This window comes from Rhea pennata, chromosome 4 (genome assembly GCF_028389875.1).
Source record: "Rhea pennata isolate bPtePen1 chromosome 4, bPtePen1.pri, whole genome shotgun sequence".
Taxonomy (NCBI): Eukaryota; Metazoa; Chordata; class Aves; order Rheiformes; family Rheidae; genus Rhea; species Rhea pennata.
Window position 1 is genome coordinate 21,867,190 of NC_084666.1, and position 23,729 is coordinate 21,890,918.

The window sequence follows — 23,729 nt, forward strand, 5'->3', positions numbered from 1 at the left end:
TGGGTACTACAGATGCTATCAGTATAGGCAGCTGTGTAAAAATAACATGGACTATGCTTCTGTGACTTGAACTGATAGAGAAGGTGTTTTCACAATATAGACACAATGCATATTAAATTTAATTTAAATATAGTGAAAGAAGGGGAAATGCACTTAAAACTGATTTTTGGTTTTGAAGTAAACATTTTGCTATTTCATCAGAAAAAGATGCTTCTTCTTTTTGAAAAGGAAGAAGAAAACAACCTAAAACAGCATATGTAGCAAATCTTTACATAATTTAATTCTTAACTGTGATGAGGAATTTGTGAGCAAAACGATTGGTACTCACCTAATATCTATAAGCTTGCATAATATGCCGTGTTTAGATTGTCAGAGTGCAATTTAATGTGAGGTAGTTTAACTGATCTCACAAATATTTGAATGCAACTTTCTTTCACTCCACTGTTCAGCTCCTTTCATATCTGTGTACTGTTAGTACTATAATGAGATTTGGACAGATGACATAATTTCACATATATCATAGCTACTGGCAAATGTAGCTTAATTTCAGTCATTTTAGATTTAATTTAAAAGGATGTCCAAGAAATTAAATGTCACTTCATTAACTAGTCATTTTTCCTTCTTTGTTTTTTTCTTTATTCTGCATCATACACTAATGATAAAAACAGCTGTCTACTGAACAACACTCATCTTTAAAATTCTGTCATTTTGTGAATCTAATTGTTTAGAACTGTGCTTTCTGTCATCTGTTCACATAGTTGAGTCAACCTATGCCCATATAAAAGGCACACTCCTGCATCTCCTTTTAACCTTGCCTTTTCTATTCAAATCAGTGATACACTGATAAAGACACTGAAAATAAGCAATGCTTATCTTTGCCTTCTGGAATATTTTCTGGGCGATCTTGCTTCATTTTTCTTTACTACAATATGCCTATATGGTGGAATGTTGCAATGATCAAAAAGTCTTCTAATCCAGGGTGAGAATGATATCTAATTGCATTCTTGAATTTAGTATAAAAGCTGGTAGGCCTGTCTGGTCAGTTCACAGAATCACAGAATGGTTGAGGTTGGAAGAGATCTCTGGAGATCATCTAGTCCAACCCCCCTGCTCAAGGAAGATCACCTAGAGCATGTCAGACAGGGTTGCATCCAGGCCGGCCTTGAAGATCTCCAGAGAAGGAGACTCCATCACCTCTCTGGGCAACCTGTTCCAGTGCTCTGTCGCTCTCACAGTGAAGAAGTTTCTCCTCATATTTGGGTGGAATTTCCTGTACCTGTCCAAAGATCCTGCATAAAGCAGTTAATCCCATTTTTCATCCACCCCTTCATTATTCCTTTTCATTTCTGTCTATAATGTTTTCTGGTTTTGCCCCTGAGACTCTACCTTTATAACCCTACTTTGCCTTTGGCATAATCCTCTTTGCCACCTGACATCTAGAATTTTATCAACCCAGGAATAACAGCTGGTCTGTTACTGTGACAGAATTCGTGCTCCCTATGGTAGTGTTGCATTTATTCTCCTCTCCAGTCAGTCTCTTTCTTCCCCTGCCTCTGAAGCCAAGCAGCCATTACAATATCCCAGATATAGTTGGAGGGTTTGTGTTGAACGGGAATTGCTGGCCCAGGATCTCCAAATGGCTGAAGTATAAAGTGTTCTATTAAGTCTATTGTACCCATGAGATGAAAAGTAATACTTCATATTGCAAAATCAGCCATAAATGTATCATCTTTCTATCTTTGCCACATCATAGCAATCTATTTAAAATATATCTATAAAGCATTTCATTCTATGAATAATGCTTATGTCTCTCAAAAACATTTCTCTAGAAGTCCTCTTTGACCTTATATGTGCAAATGAAGATTTTAGTAAGCAACAAATTTAATTGACAGGTACCATTACATGTAGATTATACGTTAGACAGTGATGAAAAATGTGCCATATTTAAAAAAAAAATTAAAAAACCACTTGTTTCATTAGTGCTGTCACCCTTTAAAAATTGCATTTAAAAAAATTTGGTGAATTACCGTTCACCTCACTTTTTGTATGCATTAGACACAGACGTGTTGCCAATCTTTATTTTCTTTCTGTCTTACTGAATACTATATGATGGCTGGAGAAGTTGTTATAAACGAATGTAGTACTGTATCTGAAGTAGCAAAGGATCACTGGCAGAGAAAGGAGATACTTTGTCTCTAGGCAGATGAATGCTGGGACTTGGGGAAGTATATTCCCTGTTCAAGCTATATGGCTTATTCTCTGCAGCATTGGCCTTGGGTAGCAGGTAGAAAAAATGGTAGTAGTGCCAAAGACAGATGGGAGGAAAGTGGGAGGGTGGCATGCAAATACTTTTCATACACATGTCCTAGATGTCTTTTCAGAGCCTCTGATGCTTAATCCTTAATTCTACATACAGACAGAAGACAGAAAAATGGATCTTTTCCATTGATTAAAATACATGATCAGGAAAACTGCTAGCAATGAGAAGCAGGAGGAGGAGAGGAGGGTCAGATAATCAAAGAAGGTACATTATAAGGGGTCATTTGGGGGTAAAGGGTAGCATGTTGACGAAAATCAGCGAAGGCAGGCATTACAAAGAGGGTTGAAAGAAACAGCAAAATTTTAAGTGGTTATATTAACCAAAAAAGAGCAAGAAAAAAGAAATAGGACAATTATCACACTTAGTGGCAAAAGATAACTTAGTTGTGACCCAAAATTGAAATGAATGTTTTGTCTTAGTTTTCAGTGAAGGTGATAATGTTGTGTATAGGAGCAAAAGCTGGAAGTCAATCTGAGATGAAAGCAGAACTTGGAGTTTAATGTATTTAAGTCAAGGAAGCAGCAAGTTCTCATCACAGTGAACTGGAACATGACATTCCAGGTCTTCTGTAAATAAATGTATTAGGAAAAAAATAGTACTGTTTTGCTGGAGAATAGCAAGTATGATATTTAAGTAGTGGGAAAGAAGAAGGGGGATAAAGGTCTGAAGAAGTGTGACCTCATTTTTTATCAAGCAACAAAGAAGATTTATTTGAAAAAATGGAGTTGCTGACATAAATGAAAAAAGGAGGATGGAATAAAATGGAAAATGGTTTTACTGAAAGGGGTTCATACCAAACCAATCTGATACCATCCTTTGAGAAGATAACCAATTTTCTAGATAAAGAAAATGTAGTAATCTCGTCTCTTTGGACTTCAGCAAGCAGTTGATACTGTGCCACAAGGGAAGTTGTTTGTTCAAGTGAGGAAGATGGGGATTAATAGAGGAATTATAAAATATGTAAGAAATTGGCTAAAATGAGATGACAATGGATTTTGTTGCAAAGGGAAACATTGAAATGGAGGAAAAGCTATTCATTTAAGTCAAGCATCAGTCTTAAGACTGATTTTGTTTTATATTTTAAATAATGACCTTGGTGCGGGAATGCAAGTATGGTAATGACACTTGATGTTGAAACAAATACGATAAACATGATGCATGGGGGGGAGGATTAGACTATACTAGATGAAGAACTGGAAAACATTTTTGACTGTAGCAATAAAATAAAACTTAACAGCTCAAAATACAATAGCAATAGCAGGACTATAACTTGTAAATTCAGTTAGGAAATCATCAGTTGGAAGTAACAGAAAAACAGGAGAATTGAATGAATTAGTCACCAAGTTATTATGAGCACCAATGTGATGTAGGCAAATATTATTCCTGCAATATTAGGATGCATGCATCAGGTAGCATGTTGCAACGAGAGAGATGGATGTTTTCCTGTCAGTTGAGGAAGCATTTATGAGACTTTGAAAGATTTTTATATTATTCTGGTCAACCATATTCAGGAAGAATTAAGTTTACATTCCGGGATTCAGAGAAGAACTATAGGGAAAACATGGGGTTAGCTGTGCAAGAGATGACTAAAAGGGCTTTGCTTATTCAGACTTAGGGCTCTGAAAGACATGTAGTGGCAGGCTAAAACTGAATGGCAGAAGCTGTTACTATCCTCAAGGCAGGAATATATGAACCTCCTCTGAATCATTTGTGAACCACTGCCTGGTATATTAGGGTAAACCAAAATTAGAATTGTTTTACTTTAATACGCCCAGCTGAAGACTGCAATAGTACATGAGCTCAGTTCATAGGCGTATCAGATAACCCTGCCCTGAAGGCAGAGGAGGTGGAGCAGATGTATGAGGGTGGTAACTATTACTGCTGGCTGGTTTTAAGCCACTGTTATATGTATCTCAGAGCCTTAAAAATGTAAGTGGTGAGAGGAAATTTGATTGCTCTTTGCAAATATACTGGGAATAAATACTAGGAAAAAAAAGAACAATGCAAATATTATAGCAGTTAGTATGTTACATATACACTTAGATTGGAAAAATGAAAAAAAGATTTTGACCTTCTGGAGGTATGAAGATGAAATGAAAAAAAAATTGATTTTAAAATGGAGTTTGATCAGTGAGGAAAAAGAATTATACTGTATATTCCTTCCAGTATGTTCCTGTATTCCTCAGAAAAGAAAAAAAGGGGCTGGGCTATTCATACTTCTGTTTCTTACCAGTGGATTAAACTATTAGTTGTATTGTCTACACCAAGATCAAGCTATGTTCTGTTGGCTGTTTAAAGAGCAGCAGAAACCTCAGTGCGAGGTTTGCAGCAACAGAGGTGTCTAAGGATATCAGTACTTGCTATTCTTTTTTTCTGTGAGGCTTTTCCTTTTCTTGATGTGGTGCTATTGCTGAGTTTTCAAGAAAGATGAGAGTGCTTCTGGCTTAAGATTGTAATAAATAAGTTAAATATGTAACATTTTTGTAATTATTATAGTGTTTCTTATAAGAGTGTATTTGTATTTTTGTTCACTAGGGTAAAGTAACAGAATTTTAGTGAATGTATTACACAAGTCATATGCAAACCATATAGCAATTTTCATTACTGAGATTTTTTAAGTAGATTAATCTTATGTTATCCCACTCCTTGCCTCCAAAGAACTATTAAACTTACATTTTTGACCACTCTCTACTTGGAATTATTAATGCCAAGCAGGCTTAAATGTTCAAAGTTAATTCAAAGTTAATTTCATGATATGCAGAACCTTCCACCAAATTCTGAAGGCCTAGTGATCATAAAAACAGTATTCCAGAGCATTAATAAATGTAATGAATAATATACGTTTATTTTGTCAACTTTATGCTTATAATAATAGGGTTAAAATGAGAATGTGTTTATTTTTCTATTTTTAGTATAAGTTAGAATATTTAGATTTGATGAACTTGATTTACCTAGCGTGTAGAAGTCAGGAGTAGCTGCACTGAAGTTGCAAAGCTTGAGCCTACTGATGCAAAGTAGTTAAGATAAAATATACTGACAATTATAGTTAAGTAGGGCTAAATGAGAATACAGTCATATTGAACTTTGTGCCACATCTAAATGTCTTACCCTTTTAAATTGATTTTCTTTTTTTAAAGTTTATCTCATTATCAGGAGTATTGATATATTTTCTTATATAAAACTACACTGTATATCTATGAAAGAAATTCTAAGGACTAAAAGCTGTGCATCTCTTTGTGGTCCTATTTAGCATACCTCATTCATTTCTTATTCAGACATATTTTCATTAATATCAAGTTGCTTCCCTGTTTTTTCACTCTATATTTGGCCCTTAGTGATTTGGCAAATAGTGCATAAAAGGTAAAGCACATGAGATGTTAAAATTTTTCTTTACTGATTCATGTTTGTTATGTGATTGTGGTCCTTTGGTTTTATGTACTTTAAAGCTTATTCAACAAATACATTATATTGTTTAGTTAAAATATAAATTAAAAGTTGTACTGTCTCAAATGTTAGGTAACATTATGCTTAGGGTAAAAGGAAATTGGACTCAGAATGTAAGAAGAGCCTTCCAGGCCTGTATTTCTGTGTTACAGACTGACTTAGCAGAGAACTGCAAGCATCAGGCTCATGAAAACTATGACTCTTAATTCTTTATTTTACTCTCCTTGATGTATGTGCATTTCCATACTGGGAAGTAGTAGGAGAAGAGGGACAGAAATTAGTAAGATTCTCCAACTGCAAGAGAAAAGTGAGGAAAACAACACCTCATTTCACAAATATTTAGAGAAGGAGAAAAAAGAATTTTGTATTTTTTCCATCAATCATTACCATAGCAGGAAGTGTTGGGCTATCTGTGGATGTGTCTGCATTAATGATTTAGTGCAGGTAAGAGTTCTTTTTGGTGTAAATTTGCCATTTGTCTATATATGGAGTGCCACTGTGCGTATTTGTGTGCTGTAGATCCTTTAGAATTCCTTCCAGGATGGTCCTCAGGGTGTCACATGGTGTTTGCCACTTGCAGTGGAAATGCAGCATCCTCCAGCAGTTTGCTCTCTGTTGATGCATAGTGTATGCCTAGGACTGGCATAAGAGTGCAAACTTCACTGCTGGTAAAGGCACAGTGTAGACCTACAGTCCTGGAACTATAAGGAGTTGCATCAAATCACACAGACATCCTTCACTTTATACTGCACAGGTAATACAAACTGCTGTGTAATATGGACATACACAGTGATACCTCCCTGATTGTTTGAATTTGTGAGGGCATACTGTATTGCATTTCTGATACAAAGATTTAACACCTTGTCTAGTAGATATCAAGCAATTTTTTTTCCTTGTTTTATTTTTTCCCTTTGCATTGATTTATGATTTGATTTATTAACTAAGGAATATCAGGAATCTCTCTATCATAGAAGAGAAAAATTGGTTTCAGAAAAATCTATTACAATTATGAACCTTTTTTGTCCTCAGATATATCTTGGAAATACAACCAGTGCTCTCTTTTGCATTTGTGTCTTGGAGAAAGATAGTTAAGACAAATAAATAAATAGTTAAGACAAATATAAGCAGACCCTGTTGACTGTGTGATGGACAAGTCTACCATTCCAATGAATACTTTCTCCTTAAAGTTAGCTAAATTTACTTTTTATATGAACTTGAATAACTGCTATGTAGAGTTGAAGTTACCAACTTTGAGGTACTCAAGGAACTTACAGGATAGATAGATGGATGGATGGATGAACAATAGCATTATATATATTCCTATCAAGCTTTTTTGGCCAGTCTAGTATTTTTGCTATTAGGTGAGCTAAGATAGTGGAAACATAAAGAACTTTGCATATAATTGGACTGATGATGATGAAACCTTTTACTGAGGCATAAATATATTTCTTCTGCAACCAAAGCAGAATGTTTTGCTTACTTGTCCCAGATGGCTTCCTGTAAGAAGATCATATTTAGATTGGGGAACAGACGTTACTTATTTGAGGACATTTGGGAGTCTTTTATGGATTATGTTCATAGAGCAAAAGCAGCTTTGTAGAGATGCTTGACATTGTTATCCTACACTTGTGTAAATTGGTTTTAACTTCACTTACGTGTAATAGATTACAAAGAGTGATTCATTAAAATGCTGGAAAAGAAGGAATTAGCAGTGAGTGGTGTGAAATAAATACAAATTATTAATAATACAAACATATTATAAAAGCTGGAAAGACTAGCTGATGAATGACAACTAAGTGTATTGTATAACCAACTCACACAGGGTTAATGTTTTGCAAAGATGACCTGTTTGTGAGTGATATTTTAAGAGCTCATTTTTAAGAATCTGTTGGACAGAAACGTTCACTGTTTATCATTAGGCGTGCATGTCTCTTCAGCATCTCATTTCCCTCAAAAACATATTGATTAAAGCAGTTCAAGGAAAGCACACTTTCCTCTAATTCTTATTTTTCTTTGTGTCAACCTTACAGTATAATAATTGATATCTGGCATTTTGACTGACATATTTTCACAGAATTTTGTGAACAGAATCACTGTATTTTGTATTACCATCCACATCTTGCTCTGGTTTTTGGCAGGGTAAGGGAAGGCGGTGTTGTTTGTTTGTTTTCTTCTGAAATTCGTATTCTTTGCTTCTTTAAACCAGCTGATATTATTAGTGACTTATTGTCCTGTTTATCCCATGACTTCATGGAGAAAAGTTGTGTTTGTCACTGATAGCTGAAACATTATTTTTTACTCTGTGTGCAGTAATTTTTATAAGAAACGAAGAATCAGAAATTACTGCAGTATTTCGTACAGTGTGAACATTATTACATACTACTGTATGATTTAAGCTATTCTGTTCCTGGACATAGTTCACTTGATTCCTTTTATCATTAAATTATACATAATGCTATTCAGACCGTTTTCACTGTCATATAGTTATGCTATGGTGTATGTTTGGACCTACTAGAGAGAAGAGGACTCTCTTTGCTCACTTATAAGATCCATCATATGGGATTACATGAGTTAAAACTACTCACATCCCAGTAAGCAGACATATATTTTTGTATTTTTTATAGGTGGATACAGTGCAGACTACGCAGCACCCTGGCCACATTGAGGAATCATGTAAAATGAATGTTTGTGCTCGTAAGTGAAGTTTTTGCAAAGTGAAACTCCAACTCTAATGAACGTTGGATCACAAAATACATGAATTCTCTTTACTCTCATTTCATAAATTGATTCCCAGGGGGCAGGGTCACTGCAGAACTAAGTGGACCTTGAAAACTATATATAAAAAAAAATAGAAAATGAAGAAAACCTCACAACAAATCATTTTAAAAACTGAAAACAAGAGATTCAGATTACATTTTTGATGCATTTGGAAAGACATTAATCAGAGACAAGATTCTAAACCAGAGAAACAAAAGGGATGTGAGACAAGTTCGGTAAGCAAAAGTGATCTTCAATGGAAGAACAGAATCAAATGCCATCTAATTTAGGACTAAGAACAGGATGAAAAAAGACTGTTTTCTGCTTTGTTCCATCTTTGAAAGGACTAGAATTTGATTAGATGATTGCTTCAATTAGAAACTGAGAGATGAGTGTGAACAAGATTGAATTTTTAGTGTTTGAATCAGGGAAGTATTTGTGGTTTGCTGAAAAAAAAATGATCAGTCCTGATGATGTGCTAGATAAACAAAGAAAAATATTCTATACCTCAGAACTGTATTCCTGAAAAACCAAATATAGTCCTATCATTTAAAATCTTTGCACTACTTGGGCACATTGAGAGAGATGGGGAGAAAGATTAGGGGAAGGACTCTTCAGATTTTGCTGAAAAAAATGGCTCTACAAGGAAGTGAGGTTGATAGAGAGGGGAGAAGAAAACAAAAGATACTAAATGATTCTACCAGAGAACACAGGAGTCAACGGTCACCTACATATATACACTCAGTTTGGTTAATAAACACAAGTTAATTCATATGGCTGGAGAACTCTAGATGAGAATAATTGTGGCAAGAATAGTACAGCTGCCAACATCAAAACACATGTAGGGAGAACCTCTGCAACTCAGTCACTGTTAAACTGTATACATCATATAAAGCAAAAGACTATAGCCCTGACCCCAATTATATCCAAATCTATCTATCTATATGCATATATATATCTATTAAGAAAACTCTAATATTATATTTATTTTATGTTTGGGTATTACACTGTAGGAACATCAGCTTATGACTTAGAGAAAGTAGAAGCTGAATATTTTCTTCTGAATAATTGCTTCATTTATATCATTCATCATCATAAATAACTGCAAGATGTTTCAAGTATTAAAGAATATTTCAACAAGCTCTTTTTTAAAAAAGTAAGGCATAGCTGCAGCCAGTTGAATATTCTGATCTAAATCTGGTACAACCATGTGAGGAAACTGTATTATATTTTTTACTTAAGTATGTGTTATCACTTGCCTTCACAAAATGGCTTTTCGTCTGTGATAGCAGCAGTGCTGAAGACCACTTTTTCTCTCCTAATTGTTACGTATTTAGGTCTGAATTAGCTCATCTTTTGTGTTTATTCCTTCAAAACTGATAGTCTGGCACTCTTTTCCACTTGTGGTAATCAGTTCCAAGTGGAGGAATTTATGATACAGTGGAGGCTTTGACCTCTCTATTGTACTGAGAATATATTACCAAACTTCAAAGTCTGTATACTGCTACTGTATTGATTTTATTTTCTGTGAACAAAATCAATAAACAAAATTAAAATAAAAAAATCAATACTTTCATTTTTGAATTGATTCAGTTTTCTATATGTACTTTGTTTATTTAACTTTGATTGCTAGAACTCATTGATACGAAAACACATTGAGACCTTCAGGAACTTTGCATAAAGGAATCCTTTGTAAATGAAGAAAATACAGAGGGAAAAAAAGCAAAAAAATAAGAGAGAGAGGAATGCAAAAGCAAAAGAAACAAAAAGATATTAAAAGAGAAATGTGTCTCCTTCAGATGGTTTACATTGTGCAGGAATATCACAGGATCTATAAATATTAGTACTAGCAGCTTTGTTAAGAAAGGTCAGCATACAGATTGTTTCCTTTGCATTCTCTTTCCATTTCTTTTAATGCAATAGATCACTGAAAATCGTATGTGGAGTACCTATGATCCAGAGACCATATTTCATTTTGATCCTTCAGTGAGTTCAGAGTAATTGCAAAGCTTGTCTAAAGATGAGAAATAATAACAAAATATATTTAACATGTAAAATTTCAAAGAAATGAATGCATTAAGTATGCAAACATATTTGCGATTTTTTCACCCTTTTTCTGAGTATCAGCATTATCTTAGTCAGAAAAAATGTTTCAGCTGGAGAGTGTAAAGAGGAATGTTGAGGATCTCTGGTCAGATTCTTATCTCAGATACAGCAAGCCTGTATTTCAATAAAATTATTCTGCAAAAATGGATCAAATCCAAATTGTTTCTTTTGTGTTCATTGCAATTTCATTGTTCTGCATTTAATTTTCTGGTCAGAAGCAATTAGCAACAGAGGATCCTTGAAAAATATTGTGCAACTACTGTAATTTTCAGATTTCAAAGTTTAGCAAACACATGATTTGTATGAAATAAAACACTTTTATTTGCCTTCTGCTAAAACAGCAGTGGGGAAAGGCCAGCAAAATTGTGGGAGGCCAAATGAAGGATTTTTTCCTGTGTGGCGACAACTTGAAAGACACCATGAATTTTAAAATTACAAGTGGTGATACAGCTTTTTACAACTATTTCTTTCCCCTTTGCCTCCTACGGCTGCGTGATGGTTGGATAATGTCTTCTTTTCATTTGGAAAGTGAAAGCTTATTTGTGACCAGGGCATACTACTTTGTGCTTGCCATTGTCTTAGAAGGATGAAAAGAAAGTCTATCCATACCTGTTTCATTTTCCTACCTTTTAGGAGCTTAAGTTAGAGCTTTTAAAGCCAAACCTGACTTGCCTTATTCATTTGAATAGTCCAGATAAACCTGTGAGACTGCTTGTATGAGTAAAGATGACTTTTCTTCTAACATCATTTTATTTTCACTTCTATTTTATACAAGACCATTAAAGAATAATATATATCAGTAGCAAACTCTCAGGGAGGTTGTAATACACAATCACTTTAGTTAGTTAAAAAATAAGTTAGATAAATTTTTATTAGGAATGATATAGGAAGTGGCCATCAGTGGGAATTCAAGCTATGTGACACAAGATTTCTTTTCTCTTCCTAATGGTTATACTTCTGTGGATTGTGTACTCTTGGTTTGTAGAGGCACTCTCACTGATGCCAATTGCAAGTCTAAATGTAGATGGAGAAGTAGATGTGGTCTTTTCAGTAGTAGTCAATTTACCAAACCATCCATCAAACCTAAACTGAAGGATAAAATTAAGCAAACTTCCCCCACCTAGACTACATTTTAGTCTAAGATTGTACAATATAATTTAATTTAAATAATTTGTTTTTGCAAAGGTTCATTAACCAGCTTAAGATCTTCTCTTGAGATTTCTCAGGCTTGTTAAAAAACCTCTGTCTCTGCTCTTCATGCAAGCTTCACTTAGGCACATAAGCATAGGGGCTTGCTATTTAAAACAGCTGGTGTGATAATCGATACTTTAACCCACTGCTCATTTTCCTGTGTGAGAATCACTAGGCTCAGTGTATTCTGCTGGGCTAGTAAAAGGTAGCCTTTTTCTCTCTGATGCAGTAGCTACATTTAAATTTCCAAGATGTACTTATTATGCATATTTATAAACACGAGAATATCTCCATCTGCACTGGGGGAAAAAAAGAACCTACTGTGCTTGACTTTTGACATTACATTTAGAGAACACCTTAATTATGTGAAAAAAACATTCCAGCTTCTATACTGTTCTCAATATTTAACAAGAGTCCACATTAAAAGTACAGTATATGATGAATGCCTCAGATAACCCTTTGTAACACTATGAACATACCTGCACAATCTTATTGTTTAAAATTAAGCCATTTATTTTAGTTAGGATGTGTCAGAAGATATCAAGAAACCACAATCACATTATTATTCTTAATCATACTCTGGCTTACCATATCAGCACTGAATTTTCCTTTGATCTGTAGTTCCTAGAAGTGGAATCAGAACTATCTATCACAGAAAAAAAAGTGTGGTGCTCTTTCAGAAGGAGTTATGATGCTGCTGGCAGGAAAAAAAAAAGTTCATTATTTCTCCTGGCAGTTATAACAGAACCTTCAATAGTCTTCAGCTGTGAAATTCATGGAAACCATTACAGTTTTCAAATCAAGTTTAGAATTAATTTCCTTCCAAATCAGATTACTTTTCACATTCAGACAACCTCGATTTAGCCCAATAACACCATTTTGAATAGCATGTGCCAGCCTAGTATATTTACAAAAGATTTCTATTATTTGTTATTTATACATATTAATATTGTGTTTACTTATGGGTTATCTTTGAGAAAACTCAACATTAGAAATATGTCAGAAAAAATGTTTTCACATATTCTAAAGGATTTCAGTAAACCTAATTATGCTGTTTAGGCCGTCTTATCAGGCCTAATTATTCATGTTACATTTTACAGCATTTACATTTGAGAATATAGCAGGACTTTAAATTGGCTTTTGACACAAAATAACCTTTCTTTAAAATGTGAAACTGTGCACAGATTATTGTTGTTTCTGGAAAAAATACCACCTCTCAAATACTGTTCAGAACAATTTTATTTTAAGAACAACTATGTGCAAAAGGGTTGTATATAGACTCTGTGAGCAACTCCAGAAGAATGTGTAGGCATATGTCTACGTCATAAATGTCCATCTACTTTTCTTCCAGATTCCTAGCAAAATGAAGATTTACTTCTCTTATGCACCACTGTGCTATGAGTATGGTACAAGACAAAGAATATAGAAAGTAGGGCTAAATCTAATCTGACCTGCTCATTTTATGAAATTCTACATCCAAGTGAGTTAGCACATTACCAAGCTTACACAAGCATGAATATTAACTAGAGGGTAACATTATTGTAAAGGTAGGTGTCTAATCTTAGCTGTATAGGCTCACTATTGAGAGATCCCAGGGTGAGAAACAGGCACCTCTAGAAGCCTATTCATGCCAGACTGGGCTGGATTTCTTTTAGGATGAAACCCTTATAGAGGTACCTGTTTATCTCCCACTGACTACAGAGGAACTTAGAGGATTTTTAAATGTGTTCAAACTCAAAACTTTTGCGTTTAATGTCAGTTAACGTGGAACAAATTGTTTAACTAGAAATGTCTCATCTCACTTTGCTTTCATGTACATCAAATGATAGAACATGGTATATATATACTTGACTTTATTCACCACACAATAGCATTCTTCTGGAGGGTGAAAAAGCTAGGCTTGCGCTAACTGTTGCAGGGCTAGAAATCAGGAAATTCAGTTTTCATTCCTAGCTCTGCCAGCAGTACCCATGTCTTTGGGGTTACATCCGTAAAATGGAGAATACATCTTCATTATCTCAATCAGAGATAATTGCTTGATCCATTTTGTTTTGTGAGCTGCTCATAAACTATGGTGATGAGATCCATAGAAATGTCTAAGAGTAATATGATACTGTAGAAATACTTTAATGTCCTCTGTTTCACTACAGTTGAGAGAACTCATTTTCATAGCAAATCCTATTTTGCTTAACATCTATAAAATGCCTCCTGGACAAGTTGTTTGAAACAGGGATATTAATTTTCATCATTATGCATATGGGACAGTTTTGTATATATATTTCAGTACACTTTCCTCAAAGAATGCTTACATTTAACTATGCTGTATTTAAGAAAATACGCATTATAGGTTACCTCCTTTCTAAAACATAATATTAGTTAAGCAACTGAAACTTACTATTTTTTGTGGGTTTTAAATGTGTATACATATATAGGAATTTCTTGATTGTGAAGTGTGAATGTATTGACGTGGTTAGTATGTAAAGACTTCCACAAATTGGAAAAAAAAATCAAATTAGAGAAGTAACTAATTCAATAGTTTTGTGAAACATTATTATATACTCAATGGTGGCAATGACACAGATATACATAAGCCTTGTCCTGAGGAGACTACATTATAAAGAAGCTAGATGGACTGTGAGAGACTCAACATTTTTCTTGTTCATCTTCATCCTACTTCCATCCTTCATTTTGAAGTGTTCCCTGTGGAGGACATCGGAATATTGTGAATTAGCAGCTGCAGGGAGTCTGAAAGAAGTAGCTATAGAGATGGTTATAGAATAAAAAGGGTAGATTTCCTCATGCAATTAGTCATGCACTTCCTATGCAGGATGAAGAGTTGGTAGTTTAGAGATGAAAGTCTGCAGATGATACAGTGATGTGTCTATGAAACTCATCGTCATGTTGTGTCATGACATGTCATGCTATGTGTTTCAGATGCTTAGTACTATGTGAAGTTGGTCTGAGCACCTTGCAATGAATCAGATAAGGAGTTAACCTTGCTAGTTACCAACAAAGTTCAATTTGTTGTCTTTCAATTATAATCTGTTTGGATATTTTTATTAATCTGGCTATAGACCTTGAGCAAAGCTTATGCCTATGTTGCATACAGACATCTCCAGAGCATTCCCAATGAACCCTGACTGTGTACAGAGTACTAAAGATGATAAATGTTTTTGGTGCAGTTTCTGCTATTTTTTATTGTTGAAGGTGTCAGTTTCTGCCATTAATATTAAAATAATAAAATAGTAAAAACATAGGTCCAGTACTAATAAGCTTTATTGTATAAATTTGAATCTTCTACTTAAAATATAGATTGTTTCCTAATAGAATATTAGATTTTAAATATAGCACACTTTGTTTTAACAGTTTTGTGTTGCATGGTGGAACTCTGAATTGCAGCCTTCTGCACTTTACTTTGAATCATTCTCACTGAAATTAGAGCTGTCAGTGAGCAGCACCACACAGATTTTGATTTCACTCAAAAAGTTATTTCTAGTAGAATGACTTTTAACAAATACATACTGTTTTTATATATCATTAGTGTGATTTTTAGATAAAATTGTTCATAGTACCTATAACCGAATTTGTGGCTATTGTTATTAAAATCTTCTCAAGGAAAAAGAGCTTTCAAAAATAGGGCTTACAACGATGGGAGGTCAGAAAGTAATGTCAGGACCTCTGCTTTATGGAATTGATTACTGTAAGTGATTACAGAAGATAATACATTGGCAAGGTTTAAAAGAAGATGGAAAACTTTTGAAATGTCATTTAGTCTATTAATTTAGAATTCTCTTGTTTTTTTTTTTTTAGATTTCAATACATACATATATATTTCATACATATATACAATAAGACATATTTCTGTCCTATTGCCTATCTGAGTAAAGATTGCATTTATGGCATGGGCAATGCTCATTACAAATGAGTAGCCTATAAGAAGTGCAGTTTACTACATAGTACTAGAAAATGGAAATCAAGGATTCTGCACTGTATTCTACTGATAACACTGACCTGCTAGAATGCTGTGTGTGACGTTACTTTAGCTTTCTGTGCCTTGATTCTCCGGTCTATTAAATGGATATAAAACTTCTAATGTCATAGGACATGATGAGAATTGCTTAAATAAGTACTGTTCATGGTTTATGAATGTCAATGCAAATCTGCTGATTAAGACTGATACCCTAATATTGATGAGTTTTGAAAGGGACATTCCTTATCTATAAATGCAGAGTATTTTTATACATTGAAGTTAAAAAAATTGAGATTTTCGACTATGACATAATAATTTGCCATTTTCAGAATGCTGTTTTTCCCATTATTATGGTGAAAGAAAATGGCAGAGAATTGTCCTAAAACTGTAACCATTACGGTTTAATTCATAAGAAATATAGTAAAATCTTCCTTCCTCTTATGATACTCTAAATACCAATTCTGCTGAACCTCTAATTTGTGATGACAGTGAACTGCACCAAGAGAAAATTATTCTAGAGCGTCTAGGAAATATGCTGGAATTTTCAAAAATGCTCACAGGTGGCCTAAATATAAGTTATTCTAGTGATTAACTCCTTTGAAAGTATGACCCTTAAGTGTCAGTACTGGACAGGTATATGGGTGGTGATCCGTATCCTGCAATAAGTAGTGTGAATTCAACCAGGCAGCAGGTGGGAAGGTTCTGGACATCTGTATCATCTCTCTAGCATGGGCCTCTGTCTGGCAGGGTCTGTATAGCTGCAGCGGCTGCTTCCCTACGTGGCATAACCAGGAAAGAAAAGGTAACTGGAATTCTGGCTGGCAGAACAGGCTGGCATGGATGGCTGACACCTGATACTGAATTCCTAGCTCACTGTGTGTGTTTCATGTTTCTGCACATCTGCAGATTTTTGCCATGCACATATCTAAGAACTCCATGTATACTTCCAAAAATTTCATTGTATCTGTTTGCATTGACAATATCAATATTACACATTTTTTTCTACAAGAAAATGTAGTGAATAATGGTATCTGAAGAAGTGTTACTGTACTAAAAAACAGAAGATTTTTTGATATTCAATTTTGCAATTTGAAATTCTGTTGAAGAGATTTGTAATTTGTACAGCTGGGATGGTTGCCAATCATACTTCCCTCATCTATTATCTTATTCAAATTAATACTGGTAAGCTTGAAATATCATAAGTAGCTTTGCCCTTCCGTAATCTACTTTTAGTAGGAGGAATGAAATATGGTCCATATGGTAACCTAGAAGATCTGTCATGAATTATTTTGTAGGGTAAGATGAAATACATACCTGAGTTTTAGTTACATACTCAGTCACAAATTATTTTCATTTAAAATTAAAATCTCCTTTAAATACACTTTCTCTGAAGCCATCTGTTGATTTCATAAAGCCTATAGACTTAGGTCTTGTGCTGGATAAACCTCTCCTATGTTAACCTACAATAGAATTTAAAACATTCAGAGTTTGCAATCATGAGATGGGCTTGGAGAGCTGCATGCTGGCCTGGAAGAGTGAACAGCATATAACATTTTTAGGGCCTACTTTTGACCTAGGAAAGTAAGAGAAAAAAGTAATTTCAATGAGTTTTGGGTCAGGTCTCAATGTATCAAGGTAGTTAATAAAACATCTGATGAGAAGTATGGGTACATGTAGGTAAACATTGTGTTTCTCCTTTTCGGAAACCATATTAAAGATTTTTCTATGTAATTATATCAACTCATTAAGAAAATATCACATATTCTGTATTTTTATTACATGATGTGTTAAAAACAGTAGGTAACTTCACAGAGACAGGAAAAATTTATTTTTAAAGAAAATTCATTGAAATCTCAAGAAGTCAGACTGCTGTTTTAATCAATAGTTTTATATATGTGTATATATATGGTCCTGTTTCTGAATTAGACATTAAGAAGAATACACATTAGAATAATCATAGTTTCAAATCCTCTTTATAGTTACTGATCCATTTCTGTATTACATTGCCGAGAGACTACTGTAGCTGCTTAAAAAGAAGCCTGACTGCAGCAATAAAAAAGAAGCACATCATTCATTAAAGCTAACAGCAAGCACGCATATTTTAAAATAATTTATCACCAGTGTTGGGCGGGAGGGAGCTTCTAAAACACAAAATTCCAATCAAGCTATGTACAGTCTTCAGTGCTATAGAAAAGGGGTGAAACTGGTAAAAGGTGCTATTTGTTAGCAGGTTCACTGTACATTTCAATGGCAGTATGAAGTATTATGATAATACTGGTCTTAAATAAAACTTCTTCACATTCAGTACGTTCTTTGTGGACTGCAAGCAGTTGAAAATGCATTAAGAATTTATATTTACTTAAATTGTTTTGTTAAATTTGGTGGAAGATATCTCTACCTGTCACTACGAGCTGTTGCTGTGACTACTTTTATTACGGTATAACAATAGCATTATTTTTCTTAGAGTAGTATATGTGATTTGGATAGTATAATGGACTTCCACGGCCTTTGAGAAACACCATTATTTTTTTTTGCTGATTTTGTATTAAATAAGTACCAGCCTGTATTTGTGGGTTAATGTATGCATTCCATTTGGAACTTACTTAGTGACATTATGTAATTCACAGATGTTTTATTATTCATAGTACTGTGCATTCATAGCTGTCTGTAGTCACTGTTGTGCAAAACCTAATGAGGGAGAGTCTGTGTGTCTTTTGCTGGCCTTTTAGACTTGTCAAACTCTCATTCAGTCAATTCAAATCACAAGCAGTGGGATGTGGTGCCCTTTTCTGTTTATTTTGCTATTTGACAGATGGAATGGAAAGAAGGAAAAATATTTATTTCTCTTAATTTTTATGTATATGTTTCCTGTTTTAAAAATACAGGGGAAGTCTTCAGAAAAATAAAACCTTAGCCTTCCCTTTGAGAAGAGATAAACAATGGTTAATGTAGATATTAGATAAGGACTTTATGCACACTTTTCACAGGTTAAGTGAAATCACACTCATAAATAGAAGTGAACCAAAACAAAATGAGAAAGCTCCTCTGCTTTTTTTGCTTAAAATCAGATTAGAAATACTTTTTCCAGCTGTTTTACCAATTCATTCTACTTGATTTCATCATCTGATCAACACCAGGCTACTAGTTTGATGAACGAGAAAGCAAGTGTTACGGATTGTGGTAGTATTTATCATTTTCTATTAATATATATAAAAAAAAAACATGGTCTCTTAGTGGTATAGTTCTGCAGAGGAAATCGTAAATCATAGGAATGAAATGATGTCCAAAAATCCTCACTGGAATCGGAGTTTTACTTTAGAATTTCATTACCAATGTTTCCTGATTAAAAACTATTTTTAATTTCTTTTCTTATCAGTCGTCCCTTTTCTCTGTGACTATTTCATTCTTCATTCTACTTTTCTTAATCAGTTTCTTATACCAGCTTGGCTGGACTTTTTGGAATGAATAACCATAAACTTTCTGATGTCTATTTTTTCTTCTTTTTTGTCATATTTATCACTGTTTCCTAATATGTTATGTTAGCATTTTAATTGTTGCCATGAAATATCATAGAATAGGAGGATAGAGCCACTCACTTGAGCACTTGAATGTTCAGTGCTTTAGGTTTAACTTGCAGATTTTCTGAATACAATGGCAAGTTCTGGGAATGACAGTTCTTTTCTTTGTTTTTGCCTTTCTCTACGGGGAAATATTTTTCTCTGGGAATGTTTGTGGTGAAGATGTAATCTTTTTCTGTTCTTGTCTAAATGTGCTGGCTGAAAGGAAGCTTTTACATGTCTGTTATCGTTGACCACCTGCCTTTGGGAAAAGGACGAAGCAGTCCCATATAGCCTGCCCTATCCCTGATTAGAATGTGGGTAATTCTTGCAGGAGTAAAGCCCCAAACGAGTTGCATTGTTCTGCCATTCTGTGCTGCGGCATTCTTTACCTTTTCAGAATCCGGGATCAGTATTGGAAAAATAAATATATTGAATAATGAATTTGACAGACTTTTAAATGAGATATTTTTTCTAGTGTGTTTGTGAAATTGTGCTTTTTATTTATTTAATATTCAATCATTCACTTTGATGTTCTGTTCATTTATATACCACTTCAGTAAACAAACATGTAAAGTCCTTTAGAGCAAATCATAAATTTCAGTCAAAATGCCCACGGGAGAGTGCTGACAAACGTAACGAACATAGAGACTACCATAAAATCTATGACATGCGTGGATAAGTTGAGATTTCTGTCATATTTAAGAAGAGTTAGTGTAAAAATGCCAGTGAAAAAGTGATTTTTTAATATCTTCCACCTCCAGTGAAGTCCACTAATGTGGTATTTGCTCTGGAAAACATCTTTCCTTTTGTGCTGTTATTCTGGCTTCCTGTGACTGTGTCAGTGGTTGACAAGCTGCAGTTTTCACACTGGGTGAGGATGTAATATTTTATTCCAGCCTGCTTTTCAAGTTGTGTGTAATAATTTCAGTTAAGTATATCAGTTTTACTGATAATGTGAATGTTGTAGGGTCCAAAACCACTTTGAGGTCTAGCAGTTGTCGATGCTCAAAATTTTGGGGACATTTCTGATTGCTTAGTAACCAAGGGGGTAGTATACATGAAGCATATACAGTATACATGAAGCTTTTGATTCAACTCTCAAAATTTCATGGAACACCAGGTCAGTGATATTTCAACAGAGTGGCTTTCACCAAATCCCAAAGAATATGAAAATGGCCTCTTTTGGTGCCCCATTGAGTATCTGTTAGAGGAGAACTCCTGCTTGCAGAAAGTGTGTTTCAATATAATGATGTGCTGTTTGCATTACTGGTTTGTTTGTGTGTGTGCGTGTGCGTGTGCGTGTGTGTGTGTGTGTGTGTGTGTGTGTGTGTAGATATGTAATGTATGTGAGTGTGTATACACATGCTTGTATATAAGCTCAAACATGAAGTCTAGATAAGATTGATACCTCAGATGGAGCTAACTTATCAAATACCATGTTTTTTCTAGAAAGGGTCCTTTTTTTCCCATGGACAAGGGAAACTGCAAAGCAGAACAGAAAAAAATCGTTATTGCAGGAACTCATGCTGAGGGTTCCCAGTGTTGTACTGTATCTAGAACTCTTTCTGCTCAGCCTTAATATAGTGATATTTACATCATCAATTAATTTGCATAAATCTTTGGTATTTCCCTTCTTACTGCTTAGTAAGCAGGAGATTATGATTTGACTCCTCCTCCTATTATCATATTACTCTTTCATGATGTTCAATACAGTTTTGCAACTGTGTGTTGTTTAGTTATTTTTTCTATCGTATTGAAGTTTTACGCAGAAGGAATCTGGGGTTTGGAATGATCCTACATTTTATTGGGTATTATCTGAAATAAGCCATGTCAGTGTACTGTTCCATCTGTGAGTGGTGTGTCTGCCTTCTGTGACTCAGTCAGTTATACTGTTGATGTTGTCAATGAGTCACAAAAATGCGGAGTGAAGGTTGTTTAAAATGGATTGTGGCCCATGTGCAATAACGTATGTGCACTGCTGAACTTCTAACATGAACTACAAGCTGTCTTTTAAACGTAAAGCTATCATCAGAAAATTAGAAAATTGAAATCTTTATTGGCTAAATATGTCAAGCTGCTGCCGTTGCATTAACATTAGCATGCATTCCAGGACAGCAGCAGATGACTTCTTCTTTTTAATAGTATTATGTTTTAAAGAACTCTTTGGAAATAACTTTCTGTGTCTATTACTTCAGTGCCATATACGGAAACACTTTTGTTATTCAGCTTTCATAGGGATATAGACACTTAAGATATTTATACAGTCACTGACTTTATCACTTTATCAGTAACTACCAGAAGCCATGACCTTTTTTTTTTTTTTTTTTTTTTTTGTTTGACTTGATTTTAATCATAGCAACTTGTGGTAGTTGTACTTGAAAGACACTGAGATTCACATGCAGAAAATATCACATTGTCTTCTGTGATGAGTTTGAAAATCTATGATACAAGTTTCTAAAAGTTTTATATCTAAAGTTGAGGAGGCAACAGAAAATATTAGGTTAACTTCTATTATAACCATTATTATTTCAAAAGAGACATCTGTTCTTTGAGTGGCGTGGTACTCTCCAGCCTTTAGTTCATTCTGTCTCACAGCCTGAGAAAACTGAATGGAGTAGTTTTACTCAGACAGAATGATGCCGCCTTAACCCCATGCAAGGACACCAAGAAAATTTCTGGTCATGTGGATCACGTTGCCATACACAGGAGTAACAGTGAAGTTAGATTCTGTCACTGGTTCTTTGCCAGAGTGATTGCAGATTCAAAGACTTAGGTCTAGTGAATGAAACTGGACAAGAATATATATTCTACACAATGCCTGAAGAAAAAATGCTGAAGGTAAACTGAATTTGGTTTGGCTTTATGTAAAATAAAATGTAAAAAGCAAAAGTTTGTTTCTACCTGTTTCGTTTTCTTTCTTAAATAGGCGTAAGGTCAAAACTGGAGGATTTTTTCTTCATTCGCTGAGACCTTCTATTGGAGACAATTTTGGATTGTTCTACTTAGGATTTATCTTTTCTTGTACATAGAGACCCCTCCAAGGGAGGAATACAAAGAAGGTGGATGAGACAGCTACTAGCTTGATACTGGGCTGCTCACTCTAATTCCAAAAGTGGAGAAAAATACAAATAACGAACAAAACTCAAAGCATAGTTCTCCCAGATGAGACATTTCAGGCTCTAAAGAGATAAGGGCCAATACTCAACCATGAATCTACCATAAAATAGTAATGCTTCTTAAACTGAGGATGCTGAAAGGAACTTAGCTGGTTTAAAATAAAAAAGGAAGCCTTTAACATAATACTCCACTTACTTCCAAGCCTCAGAAAGGAAGTTGGAAAGGCCCCCTCCTTTGGCAAAAATAATCACAACAAAATGAGAACTACTTAAAAGCTGAATTTCTTGAAGCAAAAAATTTCATGTGAAGTTTAGAAAGTGAGTTTTACATCTCACTTCAGAAATTGGCACTGTTTCATTTTTATATGGCCCCATTTTTAATAGGCATTAAATTAAAAATATAAGATAACAGATGCCCTGAAGTGAGCAAAAAAATAGAATTCACTTGAGCCCTACTGATGCTATAAGTTGCACAAGGGCAGTTTGGTTGTACTGTGTTGTTGACAAATAATAATAATGCTTGAGTAAAATGATAAGAGATTCTTGCATTTAGGTGTCACTTGTTTATTCTGACAACAAAAAAGAAGTTTTAAGCAAGTAGATTGTTTTCTGTCATGGCATGCTTAGGGAGACCCAATCTTGTATATAGTTACACTAGCAGCCTAGCTAATAACAGTCTCATATCAAGTACTTTAGTGTCCTCACTTGGCTGGAGCTAGAAATATTACTCTCTTCTCAGAATTGCCACGGCAGCCAATCCTTGATCTGTTCATCTTTTTATTTCTGAGGTGTCCCTGGCCCCTGATCCTCACAGGGCCTTCATCAGAGGATGAAATATGAGAAGCATCCCTCTTCTCTGAGGAAATTAAGGAAATAAAGTTGCCTTTCTTCTTTTATTTGGCCTTAAAGGGCCCTTGGACTTAAAGATTATCTTTTCAAGTCACTAATAACTTCTAGACAAGTGGTCCTCACTTCTGTCTACTCTCAGACATATTTTTCCCTGTGGTAGCAGGGAGTTTTCTCTGCTGGATTTTGCTATTTCTGCCAGATCAAGCTACTTCTTGTAGAATCTCACTGACAGCCTCTAACCTAAGCAAAATTCTGTAAATCTACTGAGGTTGAATTATGGTTTCTTTCTTATATGTATAAATATTTTCCTAGAAATACTGTGAATTAATAAGGGTGTACTATGACCTTGTAATATAATTGTCATTGCATCATGCAATACTCGGTGTTTTTTGTTTTTGTTTTTGTTTTTTCTGTTT

General features: G+C 34.5%; 1 protein-coding gene across 3 annotated transcripts in view; it reads left to right on the forward strand.

Moving 5' to 3' along the window:
• The window catches only part of PCDH7 (protocadherin 7), a 274,872-nt gene that overhangs the window by 42,362 nt on the left and 208,781 nt on the right, over positions 1 to 23,729 (forward strand). The window contains exon 2 of one of the 3 annotated variants that reach the window (XM_062575426.1): positions 8,389 to 10,049. The exons of the other annotated variants lie outside the window; for them this stretch is intronic. Coding sequence (XP_062431410.1) covers positions 8,389 to 8,466 — 78 coding nt within the window. The 3' untranslated portion in view covers positions 8,467 to 10,049. Of the gene's footprint in view, positions 1 to 8,388; positions 10,050 to 23,729 lie in introns of those variants that run through there. 3 annotated transcript variants of the gene reach the window in all.